Source organism: Mobula birostris, chromosome 3, assembly GCF_030028105.1.
Source record: "Mobula birostris isolate sMobBir1 chromosome 3, sMobBir1.hap1, whole genome shotgun sequence".
NCBI classification, from domain to species: domain Eukaryota; kingdom Metazoa; phylum Chordata; class Chondrichthyes; order Myliobatiformes; family Myliobatidae; genus Mobula; species Mobula birostris.
Window position 1 is genome coordinate 165,691,682 of NC_092372.1, and position 26,719 is coordinate 165,718,400.

The 26,719-nt window shown below is 40.4% G+C and overlaps 1 protein-coding gene across 3 annotated transcripts in view; it reads left to right on the forward strand.

The window, feature by feature from the left end:
* Positions 1 to 9,067: 9,067 nt before the first annotated feature.
* The window catches only part of egfra (epidermal growth factor receptor a (erythroblastic leukemia viral (v-erb-b) oncogene homolog, avian)), a 288,862-nt gene continuing 271,210 nt past the window's right edge, over positions 9,068 to 26,719 (forward strand). For 2 of the 3 annotated variants that reach the window (XM_072253612.1, XM_072253613.1), the window contains exon 1: positions 9,068 to 9,304. In XM_072253612.1, coding sequence (XP_072109713.1) covers positions 9,211 to 9,304 — 94 coding nt within the window. In that variant the 5' untranslated portion in view covers positions 9,068 to 9,210. The remainder of the gene's footprint in view (positions 9,305 to 26,719) is intronic. The other variant, XM_072253614.1, reaches the window with a different exon arrangement.

Sequence of the window (26,719 nt, forward strand, 5' to 3'; positions counted from 1 at the left end):
AGTGAGGAAATTGAAGATCCAGTTGCACAAAGAGATATTTAGGCCAGAGTCTTGGAGCTTATGAATTAGTTTTCAAGGGATGATAATATTGAATGCAGAAAAGTCGTCAATGAAGAGCATTCTGATGCATGCAGTGCACTGTCCAGATGTTCCAATGTTGAAAGTTCAAAGTTAATTTATTATCAAAGCACATATATGTCACCATATACAACCTTGTGAGCTTTTCCTTGTGGGCATACTCAATAAATCCATAATAGAATAATAACCATAATAAATTCAATGAAAGACCGCATCAGTATGGGCATTCAACCAGTGCAAAAGTCAACAAACTGTGCAAATTCAATCAGAAAGAAATAATAATAATAAGTAAGTATCAAGAATATGAGATGAAGAGTCCTTGAAAACGAGTCCATAGGCTGTGGGAACATTTCAATGATAGGACAAGTGAAGTTGAGTGAAGTTTCCTCTTTGGTTCAAGAGCTGGATAGTTGAGGGGTACTAACTGTTCCTGAACCTGCTGATGTGAATCCTGAGGCTCCTGTATCCAAAAAGGCTACTGGCTGAAATAGCTGTGAGAGGTGGTTCAACCAAGTACTGAGCAAAGTGGTGGGGGAATACTTTTGAACTGCTGACATCTCTATTTTTGAAATTTTAGTTTTTCATGCTTTACAATTTTCCCTGTTTTTTGGATTCCAATGTGGGAAGAGTGGTGTGTGATTCACGAATAAAAATACTCCGTTAAATTGCTCAAAATCCCTGGTTGTAATACTCACTTATGTGAACAAAGGGTTAGGGGATGAATACTTTTTCAAGGAACTGTGAAGGTCATAGTCCTAGAAGAAATGCGAAACATCCATGAGTATGTCAGGAAGATGGCCCGTAAGGATGAACTGCTAGGAGAATACCTCAGACAGCAGGCAGGGGACATGGAAATGAAAGTGTGTGAAGCAGAGCCAGAGGACCAGAGGACCAGAGGCCGTTGCCATTGCACGGGATGTACCATTGCCGGACATTAGAGGTGGCCGACATAAGAAAGTTCTAAATGGAAATGGCAGGGCTGAGGGATATCACAGGGGTGCTGATCATGACTGCACAAAATTAGGCACTGAGCACAAGAGCAATAGAACAGCATCTAACACACCATGCAAGATGCAAGATGCAGACGGCAGGGAATCTGCTGAAAACATTCACCACATAGCAGCAGGGTACAAGATGCAGGCAGCAGCAGCATACACTGAGTGGCACAACCAAGTTGCAGGAATTGTGTACAGGAACATCTGAGCTGAGTATGGATTGGACACTCCCAAGTCCAAATGGGAAAAACCCGAGAAGGTAATGGAGCGTTACAGGACTAAGATCCTGTGGGACTTCCAAATACAGACTGATAAGCAGGTACTGGCCAACCAACCAGACATAGTAATACTGGACAAGGAACAGAAGAAACCAATTGTAATATATTTGGCAATCCCAAATGACAGTAACATCAGGAAGAAAAAAATATGAGAAGCTCGAGAAATACTAGGGCTTCTAAGAGCAGATAGAGAGGATGTTGAAGGTGAAAGCCAGAATAATCCTAGTGGTGATAGGAGCATTTGGAGCTGTGACACCTGGACTCGGAAAGTGGCTCCAACAAATCCCGAGAACCATACCTGAGATCTCAGTCCAGAAGGGCGCACTACTAGGAACAGCAAGGATGAACCCTCAAGCTCCCTGGAATCTGGTAGAGGACCTGATATTGAGGGGAAAGAGTACACATACACACCAGCCATTAGGGGTGAGAAAAAATGATTTATTTATCAACTCTGTGTATGTAAAATATATATATACATTATCTAAAGATACAGCTCAGAAGAGGCCCTACCAGCCCAACAAGCTGATTTGCCCAGCAACCCCCCTATTAATACTGGCCCAATCACAGAACAGTTTTCAATGACTGATTAACCTGCTAAACCTTGTGGGAGGCAACTGGAGCACCTGGAGGAAACCCATGCACTCACGGAAAGAATGTACAAACTCTTTACAGATATCAGTGGAACTGAACTCCAATGACCCAAGCTGCAATAGATTCATACTAACCACTGTGCTACTGGTACCACATGTACATACATACACACACATATATAGATAGATAAATATATAGATATGTGTTGTGAAATTTGTTAACTGAGCAGCAACAGTTCAATGCCATACATAATATAGAAGTAAATAATAATAATAAATATATAAGTAAATCAATTACAGTAAACATATATTGAATAAATTAAAAATGATGCAAAACCAGAAAAAAAATAATATTAAAACATATATTAACAAAAAGCGAGGTCGTGTTCACGGGTTCAATGTCCATTTAGGAATTGGATGGCAGAGGGGAAGAAGCTACGTATATAGGTATACAGTATATGTGGAGATATATATACACACACTGTATAGGCATATATAGATTTAGCTTTACCCAATCTGTGTATGTACTCAAGTCCCCCATAATTGCCATACTTATCCCTGTTACATGCTTCTCTAATTTCCTTATTTAAATTATGCCCTACATTACAGCAAGGGAGCTAAAAGATTTATGGGAAAAGATAAAACTAATCCTAAATTGAGTACCAGGGTGCTCAAAGCCTGTGCCCTTCAGCTATGTGGAGTACTTCGCCATGTATTCAACCTGAGCCTGAGGCTCCGGAGGGTTCCTGTACTGTGGAAGATGTCCTGCCTCGTCCCTGTGCCGAAGACACTGCGCCCCAGTGGCCTCAATGACTACAGACCGGTGGCATTGACCTCCCACATCATGAAGACCCTGGAGAAACTTGTTCTGGAGCTGCTCCGACCTATGGTCAGGCCACACTTAGATCCCCTCCAGTTTGCCTACCAGCCCTGACTAGGAGTTGAGGATGCCATCATCTACCTGCTGAACCGTGTCTACACCCACCTGGACAAGCCAGCGAGCACTGTGAGGGTCATGTTTTGTGACTTCTCCAGTGCTTTCAACACCATCCGCCCTGCTCTGCTGGGGAAGAAGCTGACAGCGATGCAGGTGGATGCTTCCCTGGTGTCATGGATTTTTGATTACCTGACTGGCAGACCACAGTACGTGTGCTTGCAGCACTGTGTGTCCGACAGAGTGATCAGCAGCACTGGGGCTCCACAGGGGACTGTCCTGTCTCCCTTTCCCTTCACCATTTACACCTCGGACTTCAACTACTGCACAGAGTCTTGTCATCTTCAGAAGTTTTCGGATGACTCTGCCATAGTTGGATGCATCAGCAAGGGAGGTGAGGCTGGCTACGGTAGGAATCTTTGTCACATGGTGTGAGCAGAATTATCTGCAGTTTAATGTGAAAAAGACTAAGGAGCTGGTGATAGACCTGAGGAGAGCTAGGGTACCGGTGACCCCTGTTTCCATCCAGGGGGTCAGTGTGGACATGGTGGAGGATAACAAATACCTGAGGATACGAATTGACAATAAACTGGACTGGTCAAAGAACACTGAGGCTGTCTACAAGAAGGGTCAGAGCCGTCTCTATTTCCTGAGGAGACTGAGGTCCTTTAACATCTGCCGGACGATGCTGAGGATGTTCTACGAGTCTGTGGTGGCCAGTGTTATCATGTTTGATGTTGTGTGCTGGGGCAGCAGGCTGAGGGTAGCAGACACCAACAGAATCAAGAAACTCATTCGTAAGGCCAGTGATGTTGTGGGGATGGAACTGGACTCTCTCACAGTGGTGTCTGAAAAGAGGATGCTGTCTAAGTTGCATGCCATCTTGGACAATGTCTCCCATCCACTACATAATGTACTGGGTGGGCACAGGAGTACATTCAGCCAGAGACTCATTCCATCGAGATGCAACACAGAGCGTCATAGGAAGTCATTCCTGCCTGTGGCCATCAAACTACAACTCCTCCCTTGGAGGGTCAGACACCCTGAGCCAATAGGCTGGTCGGGGACTTATTTACTAATTTACTTGCATAATTTACATATTACTATTTAACTATTTATGGTTTTATTACTATTTATTATTTATGGTGCAACTGTAACAAAAATCAATTTCCCCCGGGATCAATAAAGTATGACTATGACAATGACTATGAAATTGGGTCAATGCTAATTTTGAAGGCATTATGTAGGAATTTGCAAAGGTTAGAAGAGGTAATTAATAGTTAAAGAGACGTCCAGGAAATGAAAGGCTTTTTAAAATAAGAGAGAGAGAGAGAGTTTGGGACCAACACATAGCCATTAGAGTGAAAAACAAGGCTGACAGGGTTACGAATTCTGGCTGACAAGGAATATTGAGCCTTTAGTCAGGATAAAGAAAAAAAGCATACATTAAGTGAGATTAAATGAATTCCTTGAGAAGGATGAGGAATGAAGTATACTTAAGAAGGAAATCAGGGAGGCAAAAAGCATATATCAGATGCCCCAAAGTTGCTGGTGTGCGCAGCAGGCCAGGCTGCATCTCTAGGAAGAGGTACAGTTGACGTTTCGGGCTGAGACCCTTCATCAGGACTAACTTAAAGAAGAGCTAGTAAGAGATTTGAAAGTGGGAGGGGGAGGGGAAGATCCAAATTGATAGGAGGAGACAGGAGGGGGAGGGATGGAGCCAAGAGCTGGACAGTTGTTTGGCAAAAGGGATATGAGAGGATCATGGGACAGGAGGCCCAGGGGGAAAGCAAAGGGGGAGGGGGGAAAACCCAGAGGATGGGCAAGGGGTATAGTGAGAGAGACAGAGGGAGAAAAAGGAGAGAGAGAAAAAGAATGTGTGTATATAAATAAATAACGGATGGGGTACGAGGGGGAGGTGGGGCTTCAGCGGAAGTTTGAGAAGTCAATGTTCATGCCACCAGGTTGGAGGCTACCCAGACAGAATATAAGGTGCTATTCCTCCAACCTGCGTGTGGCTTCATCTTTACAGTAGAGGAGGCCGTGGATAGACATATCAGAATGGGAATGGGACGTGGAGTTAAAATGTGTGGCCACTGGGAGATCCTGCTTTTTCTGGCGGACAGAGTGTAGTCCTGCTAGGGGAGGTGGGGCAGAGCGTAATGCCCCACCTCCCCCTCGTACGTCATCCGTTATTTATTTATATACACACATTCTTTTTCTCTCTCTCCTTTTTCTCCCTCTGTCCCTCTCACTATACTCCTTGCCCATCCTCTGGGTTTTCCCCCCTCCCCCTTTTCTTTCTCCCTGGGCCTCCTGTCCCATGATCCTCTCATATCCTTTTTGCCAATCAACTGTCCAGCTCTTGGCTCCATCCCTCCCCCTCCTGTCTTCTCCTATCATTTTGGATCCCCCGTCCCCCTCCCACTTTCAAATCTCTTACTATCTCTTCTTTCAGTTAGTCCTGACGAAGGGTCTCGGCCCGAAACATCAACTGTACCTCTTCCTATAAATGCTGCCTGGCCTACTGCATTCACCAGCAACTTTTGTGTGTGTTGCTTGAAATTCGAGCATCTGCAGATTTCCTCATGTTAGCATGTAACTTTGGTTCCTTTACTCCTGGTCTTTCTGCATGTTTCTTTCCTCTTTGGTGTTTGCCTTTGTTTCTATTGCATAATTATTTTGCTTATTCTATTTCTAATATCTGGGCACAGCTTTGTTTCTCTATCTCCTGACCATCCTTGTGACTTACCATCAGTACACACTCCCACCCTGCCTCATCTATCCCTATCACGGTCCGGTCCGTGAAATCCACATTCTGGTCCATGGACTCAGGACTCCGGGTCTTCCAGCTGTCCCTTGTTTTGATTGAGTTAAGCATAGGCACCTGATTCCCATCTTGGGGCTTGGAATATAAGTAGCCTTGGAGGTGAGTGAGAGTTGCTGGTTTGTCTTGGAAGTCCCCCTTGGAGCAACCTGCTGATGGAAGGCTAGTGAAACCATTTGTGATTGCTAGACCTGATTGGAGGACTACTGCTTCATGGAACCTTATTACCACTTGTTGGAGTAGTCATTGTGGTATGGATTTGGCCATTTCTGTAGCAAACCAAGGTGCTGGCTGCCCTGAGACTCAGAGCCATCTGAATTGAGATCCTTTCCTGTCCCTTGCCTCTGTTGGGTAAGCCAGGCCAATTGCTGTTACCCTGTGGTTGGTTCTGTCCCTTGCCTCTGTTGGGTAAGCAGGCTGTTTGCCATTTCCCTGTGCTTGGGTCTGTTCCTCCCTGTCCTTGCCTCTGTGAGGTGGAGTTCTGCTTCCTGCCCAGGAGAAGCTCCAAGAACCTAAGCCTCAAAGATCCCACAGCCAAGCTCAAGACCCAAGGCCCCAGACTCAAGCCTCAAGAGCAAAGATCCCAGCCTGTCTCCAAGCTCAGGCCTCTAGACACCAGCCATATCCTGTCCTGAAGCCATGTCATGTCCTTGGCTGGTTCTGGGGTCCGAGCCTGAGGCAAGACCCAGGTTCTGGGTCCTTATCCAGTCTCTGGCTCAGAGTCAAAGCCTTCTCTCCTAGTCCATGGTTTCTAGCCCTGGTCCTGCTTTCCCTAGCCCAAGTCTGTGTTCTTGTCCCTGCTCCTTGCCTGTATCCTGTCATGTCCCTACTCTAGTCAAGGCCTGTTCCTTGTACTTCAGTGTCTGTGTCTTGCATTTGGGTCTGTTCCCAGCACCCCATTGTGACAATCCCATGACATCCATCACCAAAATATTTTTAACCTTCCTCAAAAAAAAAAAATGTAGATGATGCTCTTGTGTGCATATTGGTCTTGGTTCTGCTTACTCATTCAACCTATTGAATTTTTATAAAGCCCAGTGTCATAGAAATCCAAAACTGTCCCTTCTGCACCATCTCTCCAGTCATGGTGTCTTTTGCTGTGTTATCCTCCTGTATATGTACCTCTGAGGTGAAGTCCTGGGAGGGAGAGAAAGCCTGAGACTACTAGCTTTCCTGGCTCCCTAATATCTGCATGCTGAGAAAAGTCTTTGCAATAACTTTATTCGAACAAGATCTTCCTTTTTATTATGCATTTAACCTGCCAGAGAAACTCAGCACCGAACAAAGATCAGGAATAGGCAACCATTTAACTGATTTAGCCATTCTATACCAACTTTGTCGACCATCTACTGTAATCCCATTTGATGAATTACCCTTCTTTCCCTTGCCTAATCACATGACTAAGTATCTCTGAAAGTCTTTGTATCTGATCCCACCACCTCCAGTGGTAGCGCATTGCAGACATCAACCACTCGGTGTAAAAATCTTTCACATCAGACCCTTCTTAAAATCCCTTCCTCTCATCTTTGCCCTCTTGTTTTATGCCCCCTTTATCAGCCTTATTTGTGCCACTTATGACCTCCATCAGCTCTTACCTCTTCTTCCCCCCTCCCCCCACCCCTGGTCTCCTTTATTCCCGGGAAAACAAGTCCAATTTGACAGAGAACCTGCCGTTGATCGGGCTCAACCAAGAATGTTGCGTTCTAGCCGTCTATATGATACACAGGCCAGGATAGTATGATATGGAGAGCAAGCTGTTGCCCATACAGCAGGCTCAGCGCCCTCACTGACTCTCCATGCAGCTGATGAATCCAAAGGAACAGCAGTGACCGATACAGTTTGATATGAGCAGCATCGCAGGAGTTGATAGTTGGCGTTGAACTCAGCGTAGGACTGCTTTAGGGACTCTAGCTCCTGGTTTTTCCTCAGGGTTTACCCCTGACACCTTCGCCATAAGTGGGTATAGCCACAAGGCAGTGGAGGTCTGAGATTATAGTTTTCTTTCTCATAAATGAGCAGCCAACTATGGACGACGAGGCCCATCTGCCTGAAACAACTGGTTTTGAGGTTCCATTAACCCGCCTTCCCCCCCCCCCTTCTGCTGTCAGTAGAAACAGTTCCGCCGGACTTCGTGGTAAAGCCACACATGAAGGTCAGGGGGTGGACTTGATTGTCAGAGGCTATTTGAGATGCACGCCTTTGGGAGCTTTTATTAGAGTAGGTAGTGGGAGTTAATGCCAACTACTTCTCCATCCCCCGGCTAAACCAATCTTAAGGAATCAAGCCCAGTCTATCCCATTTTCCTCTAAGCAAATCAGACTCACAGTGAATCTTCTCTGCACTCTATTCATAGCGACCACATCCTTCCCTTCCGGTGACGACTAGCATTGTGCACAATGGTCCAACTGCAGCCTTTTGGCAAGTTGTAACATTAGTTCCTTTTTTAAAATATTTGATTTCTGGTGAATAAAAGCAAGCATACTGTATGCCTTTTTTTTTGCCATCCTCTGTACCTGTGTGACAATTTTCAGAGAACTATGGATTTGAACCTTTATATCAGTTGCATTGCAAAATTTCAAGAAGGTAGCTCACCACCACCTTATCAAGAGCAATTTTGGATGAATAATTAATGCTGGTCTTGCTAATGATCTGGAAAAAGAATGGATGTAAGTATGGCGCCGAGACTCGGTTGTGGACACAACCTCTCTGTGCCTTCATCAAGAAAAGCATACTGAAAACTTGGATTGGTTAACATATTAATGGCCATTGACACCAGTCTCTCCCGAGTATGTCTTCTTGCCTCACTTTTCTGAATGAAGGTAAGGTCACTCCTTGTTCTGAGAAGGTATTTGTGTTGGTGTCCTAAAGAATGGGCGCATTGTCTGCCTTTGAGCACGTATGAGCGTTCATGCCTTCTCATTCGCAAGAAGCTGCTACAGGTGAGTCAGCTTTACATGGAAACCCAGTTCTTTCATCGGTCTCCCCTCTCTTATATCCTGGATTTAAGATCAAGTTTACATTAGCCACTAAACGAAATGGAAGTCATCCACGCTTGCGAGGGGCTGCCCCAGAAATAAGAGCAAGGCTACATGAACCTTGTAAGAATCATCTCTCTTGTAGGTTGAAATGAAGATAAATATCAGGCGAGCTGGACAAGAAATGGGTGGTCGTGCGGATAGTTATCCACTTCAGCCCGCATTCAGACGAAATGCTAGGTGCGTGCAGGCGGGATGCCCTGATCTGCAACATGCGGAGCTTTGAGAATTGGCTGGAAGAAGTAGTTATTTGTGCCGGGCGGAGTTTAGGACCCAGCGAAACTCAAACCTCACCTGTGCTCCCTCTCTCTCTCCTCCCAGCGACGTGACGTCAGCATGAGTGCTGGGTTCGAGCTGACATTGGAAGGGAAGCGTAGATCCTCCGGCGGCAGTGCAAAGTCAACGCTCGTGTAGCCCGTCGCCGCCGCTCTCCGCTTGCTGTGGGATATCGCCCGGAGTGAAGCAGGCACAAGATGAGTTGTCCGCTCCGGTGCCCGGTTCTCAACTCGCTCCAGCTCCCGTTCCTCATCCTGCTGAGCTTCTGCAGCCCGTCCGTGTCCAGGGAAGGTAAGAGCCGCGCTGGGAAAACTTTGAGAGTAGTGTCCGCCGAGACACCCTCCACCTTGGATGAGCCTTCTCAGGGCAAAACGTCCGAAGAAGGAAAATAAAAGGTTGTGAGGGAAGAACGAGTTGCCCGAGTGCAGGAATGTGTTCCTGGGTTTCGCAACCGCTAGCGCGGGACTCTGTGCTCTGTGTTCCCGGGGACTTGCTGTGACTGGGCTATCACTCCCCAGAAATTCTACTGCCGAGTAGAACTGAGCGACTATATTTCAAATATTTTGACATTTGGTTGATTAAGTTGCTACCGAATAACGTGCAAGTTTTGTTTTACCCAGAGCGTAGCCATTGTTTGCTCAGGAACTTTTAAACTCGAATTCACTCCTTAAGAAAGTAGCTGAGTTGTGGGACGTGTCTTCTGACTTGGGTGGGGTCATACCCTTTGCTTCCTCGCTTTGCAGAGGACACATACTTTTCTCACCTTCACAACTAAATTTGTAATTCGGTGCTTTGCTACCTACAACGTGGGTCGCAACGTAACATAGATACGATAGATTTCTGAAACATTAGGTGTCGCGTCTTCCAGCGGGTCGTTACAGGTAAAGATTGTGTAATCGTCTATAAGAATTGGACCTCAGCCTTTCTTGTTAACACCCCAAAAGTTTGAGGTTTGTCATTTTCTTACGTCTGTTAATAACCTGCGGTGTGTGATCCTGATTAATGTTCCACAGAAAGCATTTGGGGGGAAAAAAGCTAAATTGCATACATTCCTGTACATTTTAAAATTAAGAATTGCGGCCTCTAGAATTAGAATGACATCTGCAGGGACAGCTTCTTGATGCTGTGTTCAGTTCCATGCGACACTCTGTCCAGTGGTATCTCATCAGCACAAAGAATAGCTGCCAGCGTGCAGTTAACTTCTGAAAGTTGTGAGCCAAGTGCCACAGAAGAATGGCAATATCTTATCACAGTTCTCTGACGTGTGCTTTCCTGATCTGACTGGTGAGATCTTTAGAATGTTCATCCTGCCACTTAGTTTAAAACTTTGAATATGCTATTTTAACTTGGGTAATGCCACCAGTTCTTTAATTCTTGATGACTCTAGTTAATCCAGTCAGCAAAGGAGATCCTTTGCAAAGTAACTTCAGTAATTATATTGCTGCTCTGCAATTTGTTCCACAGCATTAGATCCTATATTTATAAGCCAGCTGCTTTTCTGTCCTGATCAGATTGTGGAAAAAATATTCTAGAAAGTTAAATACTTCCCTTCAGTGCCCTTTGGTATGTACCAACCATTTCAATGTTAGATGGAAAAAATAAGCCCTCGTTCCAAATATGTCACTGCAATTTATTTTGACGCAATTTTAAAGATATTTCTCATTGCACTGGGCTTGAGGGGAAATATTGCACTTGGTTACATTTATTTACAGAAGTAGTGATTTTCCTTGAGCATAACTATGTGCTACTCAAATCCAGAAAAGCTTGCCAGTGATTCTGTGTGTGCAAATAACTCAAACTGGGACCATTGATCTCAGTTGTATCTGAGACAAACAATTAAATAATGGGGCACATTCCGTAGATTCACCTCACCTGTTTATGACAGAGGATTTAAAAAAAAGTGATATAATGTGAATGTTACTAATTATTAAAGGATTAGATAGAGAAAAAAATTCCTGTTGGTGACCTTAACATTAGGACCAGCCATTCAGGGCTGATAATTTTTTTTAAACTGCAATGCTGGAAATATGAAACTAAATGTCAGAGACACTTGTTAGGTCAATCTGCTATTGTGGAAAGAGAAACAAAGATAAGTAGCTCAGACCTCAAATGTTCATGTCAGGAACTGCTGTTCACGAAGATGGTGATGTAAGGAGTGCAACACAGTCAACAGAAGATGTCAAAACTATTATTTAATAACCTTGACTAACAAACATTTTAATGGATTCATAACCAAGAGTGTAGATGGAGATGCGACTATAGATCAACCATGATAAATCTGAATGATAAAATGGATTTGAGAAGCTGAGTGGCCTTGTTCTTCAGGTCTTTTTGTGTAGAACATTCTCGGCAGCATCCTATCACTTTTAGAGAATACAGAGTAGTATCTTTATATAATAAGGAAACCAGAAGAACATTACCTTCTTTACCAATCCAATTTCCATTGCTGTCCTTCTGAAATAAATTGCTATTTTAATAGCTTACAACAATTTTGTAGTGGAATATAACACTGTCAAGACTGAGTGGAAACAGAGATCTAACAACAAACAAAAGTCCGTCACCCATTGTCCAGTCCTGGATTTGAACTTAATCCAGAGATAGAAACCATCCAATGTAACATCAGCATGTCTTATTAATACAAACGTATTTGTTTCTTTATTGCATATGTTGGATTTGTTGTCAAAGCCGGACAATCTCTAATAAATCAACAATCTTCACTATTCAGAAATCTTCATGGTTTGGTTTGCAGCTGGCTCTCTGGGGCCTTGTCTTTCATATATCCATTTAAATCTGTCAGGTTTATAATAACGCAGTGTAAATCTAAGATAAATGAATTAAAATTGTATTGGCATATTGAAATATGTGTCTGCAACAAAATTCTAAGGATGTCAGATTATCAGAGTGGTAGGTAACCTTAACAGCGATATTAATCTTTTCCAAAATAAATGTATTCACGAGAAGTGAATATTTCGGAGCAACTATCTAATTTTACTTGATTTGTAATGTTGCTTCCTCCCAAAGATACAGAATTCTGTCTTTTCATTTTTGATGCTGCCTGTCATGCCATTATTTGAGCAGAGAAAAGTTTAGTTATTGGAAATGTCAGCTGTGATGGTATATAATTAATTTTGACACTTTAGAAGAACTTGGAGATTGTGATGAAAAGAAAAAAGCTATAGTTTGAATGCAGTGAAATTAAATAATTTCCATCTTTTCAGACATTTTATCTCGAAGATTGGCTTACCTTCAACAATATGTTGTGTTTTTCTATTTGCATTAATTACATACTAATGTATTTATTGACAAGTTATCATTAGCTGGTAATATTAACATGACTTTTTCTTGTTACATCAATGAAAATGGATATTACATAAGGTTCTTTCAGGTACAGAAAGTGACAAATCTATTTAAACCATATTGTAATATAAATATCTTAGTGGCAAATACAGGAGTAGCCTATTCAGTCAAGGACCTCACTCTGTATGTTCAACTTCTCTCCAAATATTGCGATATGCTTGATTAACAAAAAATCTCAGACTTGTAAGCAACTGCATTTTAATTGACTAGTGTTAATTTGCAGAAGAGAATGCCCGTTTCTATTACACTCTGAATGTTTGTTCCCAATTTCACTCTTGAAAGATTACAGAAGATATATATACTCGCTTCTAAACTCCTCAACCAGCAGAAATAATTTCCTACTATCTACTTGCCTCTTTATATTCTGAAAAATTGGACTAAATTGCCACATAATCTTCTAATGTGCAGAATATAAATTGTTCCTGTAACTGAATACCAGGAGTTCAGGTAGCATTCTTGCGCATCCATGATGAACTCTCTAAGGTCAAAATATCTTATAAAAGTTAGGTTGCCGAAAACAGCTCAGCTGTGATCTAGACTGAGGCATGATTTCCACTTGTGTGTATTCCTGTCTTTTAGATATAAGTTGGAAATCTAAAATGAAAATTCTGCAAATTTGCAGCAGGCTCTGTAACTCCTGTGAAGAGAGATAGCAACTAGTGTCTTTCTGCTGAGCTGCTGAGTGTTCCAAGTGCTGTCTGCTTTTATATACTTGAGGCATAAAGACCACTTACAGCTTTGTAGAGAACTGCCCACATAATGCCCTGATTGATCACGTTTGCTCTAACCAATCCATCTAACTGTAGAAATAAATTTGATTTGCTAGTAGGATTTCAGTAAGGAACTATTCAGGTCAGAAAAAAAACAATGTAATTCTGAATTCCAACAGTTTATTTTATTCATTTATAACTTAAAAAGAAGTGTATACTACTTAGTGATTGATACCAGGTTGTGCATTTGCATTGTGTGATTTAGATCAACATTGAATTGAAATGTTAGTAAAGAAATATTTTTCTGAATGCATTTGCTACCACGTTACATCATTAAGCAATTCAGTTTTAATAAAAATTGAAGCTTTTGGAAATTGCATTGTCACCAAGCTATTTTTCTCTGCTTGGAAGAGTGATAATTGTTTTATGGTGCTCTTGTCAACCTTGTGTTGACTTGTTACTGTACTGTACAGATTGTGGCCAAGCAGATCTTGCAGTTCAGTTTCCTGACTGTTCCCCATTATTCTTGATGATCCCCACATTTTCCACATGTGAACATCTACAACACTTCAGCCTACCCAACTCCCTGGGCTGGAAAATTCCAAATATTCTCTCTCCACCTGCGAAAATAAAATAAATCTGACATGTCTACATCAACTGTCTTATTCTAAAAGTATGGGAAGCATTCTTGCTGAATCTACCTTGTCAAAACTTCTTAGAATTATGTGTTTCAAGAGATCACCACCTCTTTTCACAAGTTCAATTTTTCCTCGAGTAAATATTACCTTATTTCCAATCTATGAACTCCCATCAAATATGTGTGCCCCTACCCGTCTGAGCAACTTCAAATCGTAACAGACATCAACAGCATGAAAAGTTTTAGCAAGAATTCTCTACTTTTATGCTCCATTCCTTCTGCAATAAATCCTGTATTCCTTTTGCTGTCCTAATTGCTTTCTGTACTTGCTATCTTTTCCTGCTGTGTGTGCATGAAGACCAAAATCTTTTTGCACCACATCTTCCTGTCTCTCCCAATTCATTTCAACAAAGTACTGCTTTTCTATTCTTGTTACCAAAGTAGATAATTTCACAATACATTATGTTGCCGCATTATATTCCTGCCAAATCTTTGACTCTTAATAACTACAGTGGCATGCAAAAGTTTGGGCACCCCGGTCAAAATTTCTGTTACTGTGATTAGCTAAGCAAGTAAAAGATGACCTGATTTTCAAAAGGCATAAAGTTAAAGATGACACATTTCTTGTTTTAAGCAAGATTACTTTTATATTTCCATCTTTTACAGTTTCAAAATAACAAAAAAGAAAAAGGGCCCGAAGCAAAAGTTTGGGCACCCTGCATATGGTCAGTACTTAGTAACACCCTCTTTGGCAAGTATCACAGCTTGTAAATGCTTTCTGTAGCCAGCGAAGAGTCTTTCAACTCTCGTTTGGGCAATTTTCGCCCATTCTTCCTTGCAAAAGGCTTCTAGTGCTGTGAGATTCTTGAGCCATCTAGCATGCACTGCTCTTTTGAAGTCTATCCACAGATTCTCGATGATGTTTGGGTCAGGGGACTGTGAGGGCCATGGCAAAACCTTCAGCTTGCGCCTCTTGAGGTAGTCCATTGTGGATTTTGAGGTGTGTTTAGGATCATTATCCTGTTGTAGAAGCCATCCTCTTCTCATCGTCAGCTTTTTTACAGATGGTGTGATGTTTGCTTCCAGAATTTGCTTGTACTTAATTGAATTCATTCTTCCCTCTACCAGTAAATATTCCCCGTGCTACTGCCTGCAACACAAGCCCAAAGCATGATCGATCCACCCGCATGCTGAACAGTTGGCGAGGTGTGCTTTCATGAAATTTTGCACCCTTTTTTCTCCAAGCATACCTTTGCTCATTGCGGCCAAAAAGTTCTATTTTAACTTCAATCCACAGGACTTGTTTCCAAAATGCATCAGGCTTGTTTAGATGTTCCTTTGAACCTTTTGAATAGAACTTTTGAAAAGAACTAGTAGCCTTTTGCAAGGAAGAATGGGCGAAAATCCCCCAAACAAGAATTGAAAGACTCTTAGCTGGCTACAAAAAGCGATTACAAGCTGTGATACTTGCCAAAGGGGTTATTACTAAGTACTGCTACGCAGGGTGCCCAAACTTTTGCTTCAGGCCCTTTTCCTTATTTGTTATTTTGAAACTGTAAAAGATGGAAATAAAAAAGTTTTCTTGCTTAAAATATTGAAGAAATGTGTCATCTTTAACTTTATGCCTTTTGGAAATCAGGTCATCGTTTACTCGCTTAGCTATTCACAGTAACAGAAATTTTGACCGGGGTGCCCAAACCTTTGCATGCCACTGTATCTATATAATTTTACAAACTGTATTCTCCTCCTGACTGGTTTTACTACCTATTGTTATGTTATCAATTTGCATACACTATTGCCTGTCTATCTGTCTGAATCATTAATGTAGGTTGTATAGCAATGAGGTCCAGCACTGATGCCTGTGGCAGCTCATTAGTTACACATGGCAATCTAAAGCAAATAATAATCAGCAGTCTCTTGCTCTATTATCTGTTTCCTACCTATGGTTAGGGATGAGTACTTGCAGGCTTACTTATTGAACTGTCAAAGATGCAGAAAGACGTTAGTAGTTGGAAAATTCTTTCTTTAACTAGATGCATATAACCCATTTTAACACTTTTGCATTGAATGTCTATTAATATTTCTCTGTAGAGAGACTCCATTTTCAAAATATTTGGGAAATCTCTTGGGGGACTCACATATTTACAGGAATATGTTATGGAAACTCTTCCTCTCTAGATTACTTTAAGTATGATGCACTTTCATTAAGTGTGATGTGCTTTGAACAAATTATTGGTTGGTTGCTCCACTGTCAACTAGCACTAATATCTTTCCTGTATGCATTGGGGAGGGGAAGAAGATACAGTCGTACAATTTAGCCTTTGTTGCATATCAAATTACAACAGCAATTTGCTTGAGCTGTAGCACTTTGTGGCATAAAAGTAGTAAATTCAAGTCCTGTAAAGAATCTGAGGAAATAATCTGGGGTGACAGTTCTGAGGGATCAGTGCATTTCAAAGGTGCTGACTTTGGCAGGAATATTAAGCTGTCTCCTGATTGTCTGTCGCTATTGCCATCAAGGACCCCGAAGTAGATAAAAAGATAGGGCAGAGATTTCCTGAGTTTTGCTCAATGTTCTTCTGTTAACTAATGTTATCAGATTAGAAATTCTAAGTTTATTTGTTCAATCGTTCATGACCTGCAAGTTGATTTTGTGTCTGGGAGATATCAAAAGGTATCATACAAGCTATGAAAATGAACCTCCTTTCATAGCAAAGATTAAGAGAATCAAATATTTGAAAGATTCAAAAATATTTTTAGTTGTTGACCTTTCCCTGTAAAAATGATTCAAGATCAACAGACCCGTCCGCATTAGAAATATTTGAAATTCCTGCACAGAAGAAATTCCTACTAGTTCACATGCTGCAGAGTAACGTGATGTTTGTGCAATACCTGCGTACCATGTCGTATCTTAATGCAAGGTAATAATGGGGTAAAGTTTAGATTAAAGGCATTTTCATCGGATGAGTTCTCAGATGATTCTTCCACCATTGATGCTGCCTGAGCCTGCATCTCCTTCATTTCCTGGACATCCACACTCATGCCATCTTTCCACCACCCCCATGAGCTTCCGCATCCAACACGTGATTCTCCAAAGCTTCCGCCACCTCCAAAGGGATCCTGCCAGTAAACACATCTTTACTTCCCTCCACTGTTAGCTATCCGCAGAGATTGCTCCCTCCATGATTCCCTCGGCCATTTGTCCCTACCCACTAATCTCCATCCTGGCACTTATCCCTACAAATTTCTTAAGAGCTACACTTGCCCATACACCACCTCCCTCACCTCCATTCAGGGCCCTGAACAGTCCTTCCGGGTGAATCAACACATCACCTGTGAATCTGCTGGGGTTGTCCATTTTATCTGGTGGTCCCAATGTGGCTTCCTCTAAATTAGTGAGACCTGTCATAAATTGGAAGACTGCTTCATTGAGCACCTCTGCTCCATCTGCGTAAAGTGTAACTTCCTGGTGGCTGAACATTTTAATTCCCATTCCAACATGTTGGTCCATGGCTGCTTCCTGTGCCACAAGGAGGCCACCCTTGGGGTGGAGAAGCAGCTCCTTGTATTCTGCCTGGGTAGCCTCCAACATGATGGCATAAATATCGACTATCCTTCCCATTTTAAAAAAAAAACCTTCTCTCCCTACCCCCCCCCAACCCGTCGTCTTTATGCCTCTCACCCTCTCACACCTGCCTATCACCTCCCCCTGGTGCCCCTCTCCTTCCCTTTCTCCTATGGTCCACTCCCCTCTCATATCAGATTCTTTAATTTTCAGCTCTTTACCTTTCGAACCCACCTGGCTTCATATATTCCTGTGTCAGAGCAAACTGATGCTATGGAAAGTTCAAATAATTCTGATGCACTCCTCTAATTCAACCTAGGACCGTCCCCATTGAAAGGTTTCATCGGAGTGTTATTAACAAGCCTTTTTGGAATGTCTGAAGAGTTTCACATACTTTGGGTTTGGTTTAGGCTCTCTATTGATCAGAGTGACCATGGATGTTCTGTCCTAGCTCTCTGCACAAGCCAGGTCAGTACAATATGGAGGGCAAACTGTTGCCCGTGCAGCAGGCTCCCCCTCTCCATGCAACTGATGAACCCAAGGAACATCAGAGATCGACACAGTTAGGCACCAGTGACATCACAGGAAGTTGCTAGTCAGTATTGATCTCAACATAGGGACTCCAACTCCAGATTTTTCCTCGGGGATTACTCCCAAAGCCTTCCCCATGAGCGGGTAGAGCCATAAGGCATCAGAGGTTTGAGATCAGAGTTTTCCTTCTAGATGAGCTTCCAGCTATGGCCCCATCTGCCCAAAGCAACTGGTTTTAAGTGCAATTAACCCACCTTTGCTCCTTCTATTAGTAGGAACAGTTCTGTCGGGCTTAGTAGCTAAGCCACTCATTAAGACCTGGAACTGAATTTGTCAGGGGCTATTTGAGATGCACGCCATTGAGAACATTTAATAGGTAGTGGGAGCTTATCCCCACTACTACCACCCCCCCCCATCATTATGTCAACCTTAAGGAACCCTTGGGTTTAACCTGAGTAATATATTTCCTATGTATAAAATTATTAAAGCTTTGGTTGATAAGTGCCAAGAAACTGGGAGAGTAGTTCGTGTACCTTGTTATAACCTTAAGCCATGTTTACCACTGTAGAGAATTTCTTGAATCGTACATCATGTAAAGTAAAGGTTCAAAAGGTCAACTGGTGGACCAAAAACCACAATGTGTAATAAATGGGTAGAATTTTTGATGCTCTGTTTTTAAATATTTAAATTTTTAAAAAGTCTGCGTATGCTGAAAATTGAAATAAAACCAAGAAATACTGGAAACACTCAGCAGGTCGGGCATCATCTATGAAAAGAGAAACAATTTCAATCTTCTGAGGGTCCAGGAGCCTAAAATATTGTCTCTGTTCTCCTTTTGCATTTACTAACTGACCGTACAACATTTTGTGCATTTGTTTAATCACGTGGTTAAAGGAGTTCTTTTTTTGGAAATGTCACCTATTTACAAGAAAAGTATGACTTATAAAAAGGTTGTCTTGACTGAAAAGGAGTGAACACATTGGACGGTAATAGAATCTCCATCTAGTCAGAACCCGGTCATTGTTTGGATATATGCATTTGCTGAACTTGCCCTTTAAACATAGATTTTGTTGTCATTCTTTAGCAATGAGGTTGCTTTACATTAAAAATATACCAAACATGTGCTGATTGGCAATGATCATTTAGTTTACTTTACTCAAATAAATGCTGAATTTGTCTCACGAACACAGGAACTAAAGTTTACTTATCAAAAAATCATTTCAAAACTGATGGCAACACTGCAAGCAGATAATTCTCTCAGAATATTGTACCTCCATAGATATTGAACTGACAGAGCAGCTGCAAACCCAGATTTATTCCCACTCTACAGCTGTTTTAAATTAAAAAAAAATACAACATTGAAATGAAGCAGATTTGTTTATGCTGACTTGACCTATCCTTCAATATGGATGTTTTTTAGTTGGCCAAAAACCAAACAGATTTGAATGGTGTAATCAGTATGTCATGTCCTGGTTTCTACAAAGCCTTGACAACGATGATCAGATAACATTAGAGAGCCATATCTAGACTCCAGTGATTGATTCCATTCGGAGCAATACACTCTAACTTTGATTTTGTTTGCTAGATGTGCAGGATGATTACCTTGATGCAGCGTGTTACAAGTATGGAAAAGTCAAAGTTGCCAGTTGGCTCATTGCTATCAAACAGTATGTACACTGCTCACTCTCAGGATGTTCAGCAAACCTCAAATGTTTTGGTGTGTGGCCGGCTCTTCTGGCAGCTATCATCATCATTATTAATAATAAATAGTTTATCATCTTCAAATAATACCAAATTATATCCAGAAGGATTTATTTGTTATGCTTTTCAAGCTGTTCCTAATACATTAACAAAGCTTAAAGAGTAGTAATGCAGATTTATAATCAATGAAAGAATGTTCTGTATTTAAGTCAATAGTTCCATGATATTCCACTAGGGTTAGCCAAGTAGCAATTGGATAACTATATTCTGAAGTTTAAGATTCTGGGAATTATGGACCTTGGGCTTCAGATTTCCTTTAACCTTCAAAAATGAATCATGTATGTCTCAAAATTCATCATGCAGTTTGTAGTGGCAACTCGAACACACCTATGCCACTGCAGGTGCTCCCATGGGTAGTTACCTTGTCTGACATGCCAGCTGATCAATTCAATGATAATGTCCCAAAAAGTCTTAGAAACTTATTTGATCCTTTTTAGCAACTAGCAAAACTTACCATCCTGAAGCGACAAAATTAAGTTGTCACCTAAAGGTATGACATCTGTTGGTCTCCAGCTCTAAAACTGACTAGAACAAAGCATGAAGATGTAAAACAATCCTTTGCTTATACCACAACCCCACTCGTGATCAGCTACCATAATAGACATACAGTGCAGAGAGAAAACATGATATATGGCTCCTACACATTTGGTAATGAGGCCAAGTGTATGTTATATAGAACATTGGATCACAATGTTGAGCAAGTACTTGTGCAGTTCTGTGTGAAAATTCAGAATTTGTGGTCTAGGTTACCTTTGCGTCAGTGCCTCGTTGATAGACTTGGTGACAAAACAATGGTTCCTGCATCTAAACTGGAAACAATGTTCTTCAGAGATGTAATGTTTGGTATTGGCAATAATTTTCCCTTCCTCTTGTTATTAGAAGTAACATGGATTAGATCAAAGTGATTCTGGGAGCCTGTAATCACAGTTTCAACAACTTGACTGAGCAGCTGATCACATCAAAGATGGTAGTGCTTTAAGTTGATTGGGTTTATAATTACTTTCAAGCAAGATCTCTGCCATTTAGATTTAGCAAGAGTCTTGTTCATTGGAACTTAAAGCTAGATTTTAAAAAATACTTTAATGTGTGTTTATGTCTTTATTTTACCCTTTCAAAGCCATTCTTCTCTGTTCTTGAATTGGGCCCTTTGGCCAATTGCTCCATGCCAACCACAGCAAGTGAATTGAGCTTATGGCAGGAGTATTTAAGGTTGTGTTAATGTTTTAACTCAGTAACCTTTTTTCAAAGAAGAATGCAACTCATCTGTGTAGTGAAGGTACAGTGGTGCTAGAAAGTTTGTGAACCCTGGAGAATTTTCTCTGTTTCTGCATAAATATAACCTAAAATGTGATCAGATCTTCACGCAACTCCTAAAATTAGATAAACCCAATTAAATAACGCAATAATTAAGAAAAATGATCCAAATTTCATGGATTTGTTGGAAAAAGAATGTGAACCTCTGGGGTAATGCCTTCTACAAACGCTTTTGGAGTCAGGTATTCCGTTCAATGAGATGAGATCGGAGGTGTGGGTTGTAGAGGTGCCCTGCCCTATTTTTAATAAAAAAAAAAGACACACCAAGTCAGGTTACTGACAGAACTTGCTCTTCGCTAGAAAGATCTGTTTATGTGCACCATGCATTGATCAAAACAACTTTCAGAGGGCCTTAGAAGAAGAATTGTAGAGATGCAGGAAGCTGGAAAAGGCTACAAATGGATTTCTAAAGTCCCGAGTGTTCATTATTCCACAGTAGGAGAAATTGTCTACAAATGGAGGAGATTCAGTCCTGTTGCTACTCTTGCTGGGATTGGGCAGTCTATAAAGATCACACCAAGAGCACAATGTGCAATGCTGAAGGAGGTGAAAAAGAACCCAAGGGGAACAGCAAAAGGCATGCAGAAATTTCTAGAACTTGCTAAATTCTCTGTTCATGTGTCCAGTAAGAGACAAACACTGAACAAGAATGGTATTCATAGAAGGACATCTCTGCGGCAACCACTGTTCTCCAAAAACAGCATTGCTGCACATCTCAAGTTTGTAAAAGACCACCTGAATGTTCTACAACACTTCTGGACTATGTTCTGTGGACAGATGAGAAAAAAGTTGAACTTTTTGGCAGAAATGCACGTTGCTATGTTTGGAGGGAAAAGGGCACTGCACACCAACACCCAAATGTGAAGCACGGTGGAAGGAGCAGTGTTGTTTGGGGCTGCTTTGCTGCCTAGAGCCTGGACAGTTTGCAATCATTAAGGGAACAATGATTTAACATTTTATTAAGACATTTTACAGGGGAATGTCAGGGTAGCAGTCTGTCACCTTTAGCTTAATAGAAGTTGGATAATGCAACAAGACAGTGATCTGAAAGACAAGAGTAAGTCAACAACAGAATGGTTAAAAAAAATTTTAAAAACTCATGCTTTGGAATGGCTGAGTCAAAGCCCTGACCTTAATCCTATAGAAATGTTGTAGAAGGAACTGAAGTAAGCAGTTCATGCAAGGAAGCCCACCAGCATCCCAGAGTTGAAGCAGTTTTGTAAGGAGAAATGGCCTAAAGTTTCTCCAAGCTGATAAGCAGGACTGATCAACAGTTGCTGGAAACAGTTGATTGAAGTTATTGCTTTATAAGAGGGATCACATCAGTTACTGAAAGCAAAGGTTCACACCATTTTTCCATCAAATACATGAATATTGAACCATTTTTCTCAAAAAAAAGTGAACAAGTATAATGTTTTGTATTATTTATTTACTTGAGTTCTCTTTATCTAGGTTTCAGACTTGTGTGAAGATTTGATCACATTTTAGGTCATATTTATGCAGAAATAGAGAAAATTCTATAAGGTTCACAAACTTTCTAGAACCTCTAAGTTGAAGTATGCAGTTAAATTTGAGAGTGTCTAATGAAGTAGCAAGCACTGGGGTCACTCTTTAAGTAGAGTGGTTGCTAAGTAGATGAATTATGGGAGACAGCCCCATTTGGGCGGTCTGATACTTTGCCAGTGATGAACTGTAATCTGTTGTGAAACTGTTAATAATTTATGTCTAAAATGAAATTAAACTGAGTGTTCCATTGATGATACAACAGCTTGGACTTTGGCTTTGGCTTGTTCTAAGGGCTCATCTTGAATTCAATTATGTGCAAGTAAACACCCATGTGTGACTCAATGTGCAACTTGTAAAAGATTTTGGTAGCATATTTGGTTCCTGTTTTTATCAGCTACAGGTGATTAAAACCACTATAGATGTATCTTAACTGCTCCATTTAGTGAAAGGACCATTCTCCCACTATCCCTGTTCTTATTGACCTGTGTTGGGTTCTGGTAACCATAATTTCCCAGTTTTAAGATTCTTGCTTTCAGATCTCGTTTCTCTCCTCTTTCCTTAGTCTGTCAACTATCTAAGGTGTTTCTGCTCCTTCATTCTGAACCCTGTTCTTTGTAAAATCATAGCAATGATTTATTTTGTAAAGATGCTTCATTAGTGAAAAGTGTTAATGATGTATGTGAAAGGACAATGCAGTGATGTCGTGAAATTGGGTACCGATGTGCATGAGGTGTTATTAATTTTTTAATCTGCTTGCTAAATTGGTTTAATTATTGAATTTATTTGACAAGGTTTTATTAAAAACTACTTAAAATTAATGATTTGTTCTCATAAAGTGTTGGCAATCTGTCATTATGGCATGCTCTTTGCCTCAAGCATATGTCATCTGGATGGCAGGAAGAAAGGGGTTACGAGTGTTATAATTTTAAAATAGATTTTAAGTTTGTTTTTTTATGTCAGAATCCTTGTACTTATCTGATTAGCTCAGGATAATACATTTTAACTGAAGGTAGTCATGCTATCATTATCACTTGTCACAGTCAAGTGGATGAGTATTGCAGGAAGGGATCAAATAAGTAAGTTGATACTCAATGTTATAAGCTTACATTTAAAATTTGTACTACATAAACCCATTTTAAAGTTCTGATAAAGTCCTCAAATTGAAATGTTAACTTTGCTTCTTTCAACATAAATATTGGTTGACCTGTTCATCAGACCTCTTAAAAATTTCATTTTCCCAGCATCTGTCAAATGTTTGCTTTTGCAGATAGCCTATTCTATATCATACCATAGATAGTGATATAAATTTTGATTCTCTGTTCAAAGTTAAAATTCTATACCAGAATATTCAAAATGTAGTAATTCACACAACACTTAATGGCGGGAAATTTTGTCAAATTCGTAATGCTTTGATACAAATGCTCAATTTTACAATTTTGGTAGCAAAAAGGTTGGATAATTATCTACTGTTACCTGTAGTTTGCTACTAATACATACTCCAACATTTATCCATTATACTTGCATGCTGATGTCTTATTAATATTTTATTGAGATTGTAACTTGTACCTTTTTCTTTGTTAAGCATTGTGGGTTAAATAATATATTAACAAGTCTGTTATTTGAGAATCTTTAAATTAAGTGATTACAGTCAGTAGCTACAGACAATTTTGCTGTAGGCGATCTTCAGAGACTGGTATTTTCTACAGGCTTAATAAATCCAGTAATTGTTTCTTGACTGAAAATTCAAATATCATTTTGCATAGAAGCTTAATATGTAGGTTAGAGTAACCATTCGTGTTTAGTCAAGGAAGTTAATGCAATCTCTATAGCTTCATCGGCTTTTATTTGACTCACTAACAGATAATGTGAATGGACCTTTAAATAAAATCAGGACCTTCAAATAAAATCAGGAAATAGTTAAATAGTAATATGTAAATTATGCCAGTAAATTATGAAATAAGTCCAGGACCAGCCTATTGGCTCAGGATGTCTGACCCTCCAAGGGAGGAGTTGTAAAGTTTGCTGACCACAGGCAGGAATGACTTCCTGTCGTGGGAGAACATACAAACTCCTCGCAGCAGTAGGAATTGAACCCGGTTGCTGGTAGTGTAAGGCGTTGTGTCTACGCTACCATGCCATGCCTGAAAAGTATCACTTTCTGATTTTAATTCAGATTTCTAGCAATCATGTGATTGCAATTAAACTAATAGGCAATACAGCTTGTGGTATTCTGCAGAATTCAAGAGCACCAGCGCAATCTGGCTTTGGAGTATGAGAAGCAAAACCTGCAGATGCTAGGAATCTGTCATTTAAAAAAAAAATAACAAGAGTGCTGACAATGCTCAATAACTGATGTAGCATATGTGGAGGTCAAAATGCAATTAACATTTCAGTTTGCTGACCATTCATTGGCATTGGATGTTAAGCATGTTTCTCTCTTGACCTCTTAAATATTTACTTAAGTTTTGACATTTTTTTTAAATTTCCAGGATTTAGATGGACTCAATTTACGTGAGACTGGAGATTACATCCGAGATATGAGAAGAAATTATTTTAGTTACAGAAAGGAAGGTTTATGGAATCCTTATGAAGGATTCAAAAATAAATTTGATAGTCTATACCCTAACGTATGGATTGGGAAAGGAAGCAGGAGTCTGGCTCAGGCCAAAGGACGTACATTGCCGGTCTATGATTTGCTAAGCCGTTTATATAAAGCACACACTTGGTGGTATCTAAGATTATCTCGATAATTTTACACACAGAAGAAGTAACCATGGCATATGAGCTAGTGCATGTTTTGATTTTGAATGTTGAAACCTGCCCCTTGGATCTTTTCCAGTCTTCTCCCATATGTCCTGTGTGAGTGGCATGAAATGATAACTTGTTTACTTCAGTTTCTGCAAATGATATACAAGGTTGAGTGTGAATGGCATTTGAACTAGTTGAACTATTTGAAATTTTATACAATTGTCTTGGGAAGAGAAGGACTTGAAAGGATATAGATGTACTGACAGAAGCAACACTGATGCTCCTGTGAATATCGAGGACCTACTGTGAAAATAAAAAGAAATGGTAAACATTGGAAAGCTGAATTAAAATCAGAAAATTATAACACTTATTTTCATGGGTATTATGTAGAGAAAATAGAAACTGCTACTTTTTGGATCTTCACTGTTTCCCAATTGGGGAAAAAAAACAATTTTGTAGAAGGTATAAAAGAAGTTGGAATTGTTATGAAACAGTTTGAAAATGTTCTTGCATATTCCACTCTTGACGACTACCCCGGTAGAGCAAGAATCTAGGCAAAATGGTCATTAGCACAAAACGCTAAGAAACTATGACCAATAGACACATTCTGTTCTGTTTCCTCAAATTGCTTGTGCTAACAGAGTCCAGATGACACACGAACCTATTCAGTGCACCATGATGAATAATTTACCACAGTCAGTACAACATTTACAAGTCCAGACCTTATTTTAATGAGAATTTTAGTGAGAGATCATGCCTTAACTGTTGTGACAAGAGAAACTTCCTGCAATATTGCTTATACCATCTGAGCCAAATTATTTCAATTTGCCGGCCATCCTACACTTATTTAAACCATTTCTTTAAGTATATTTCTGGACAAAACAAAAGTGGACAATGCCCTTTTTGATCTAATGTTAACTCAGTATACAGTATACTGATTTTAATTCTAGTATACTTCACCATCCTTGGGTCTAAATCCTGCAACTTCCTATCCAAAAGCACAACAGTCATTTGACAGAAAGACTACAGTAGTTTAAGGATCCAGCTCACCATCACCTTCTCAAGGGTTGAAAAGGATGAGTAACACAGGGTGACTCTGCCTGTGTTGCCCAGATGCCATGATTAATTTTGTTTTTGAGATGACATGGCAATATAGTGACCAAGTTATTCTTTTAACATTTTTGTGATGTGCTTGTGCTTAGTGTAAGGACAATATTGCTGTGTTCTGGTAACACTGGAATTTGTTGAACAATCTACTGGTTCATGTTTATTTGGCCTAATAATTGATCCCTACTGTTATTGTGATGTTAAAGTGGGTCAATCTAATGCAGTTTGTGAAACTCTGAGTTGCTTGTGTTCTTGATTTGTTGCTTATTTATTATTATGATTGTTTTTTTTCTTATTTTGTATTTGTAGAGATTGTCTTTTGCACATTGGTTGTTTGTCCGTCTTTATGTGTGATTTCTCATTGATCTTAGTTTCTTTGTATTTTCTGTGAATGCCTGCAAGAAAATGAACCTCAGGATAGTACAATGTGATTATATATGTACTTTGATAATAAATTGCTTTAAACTTTG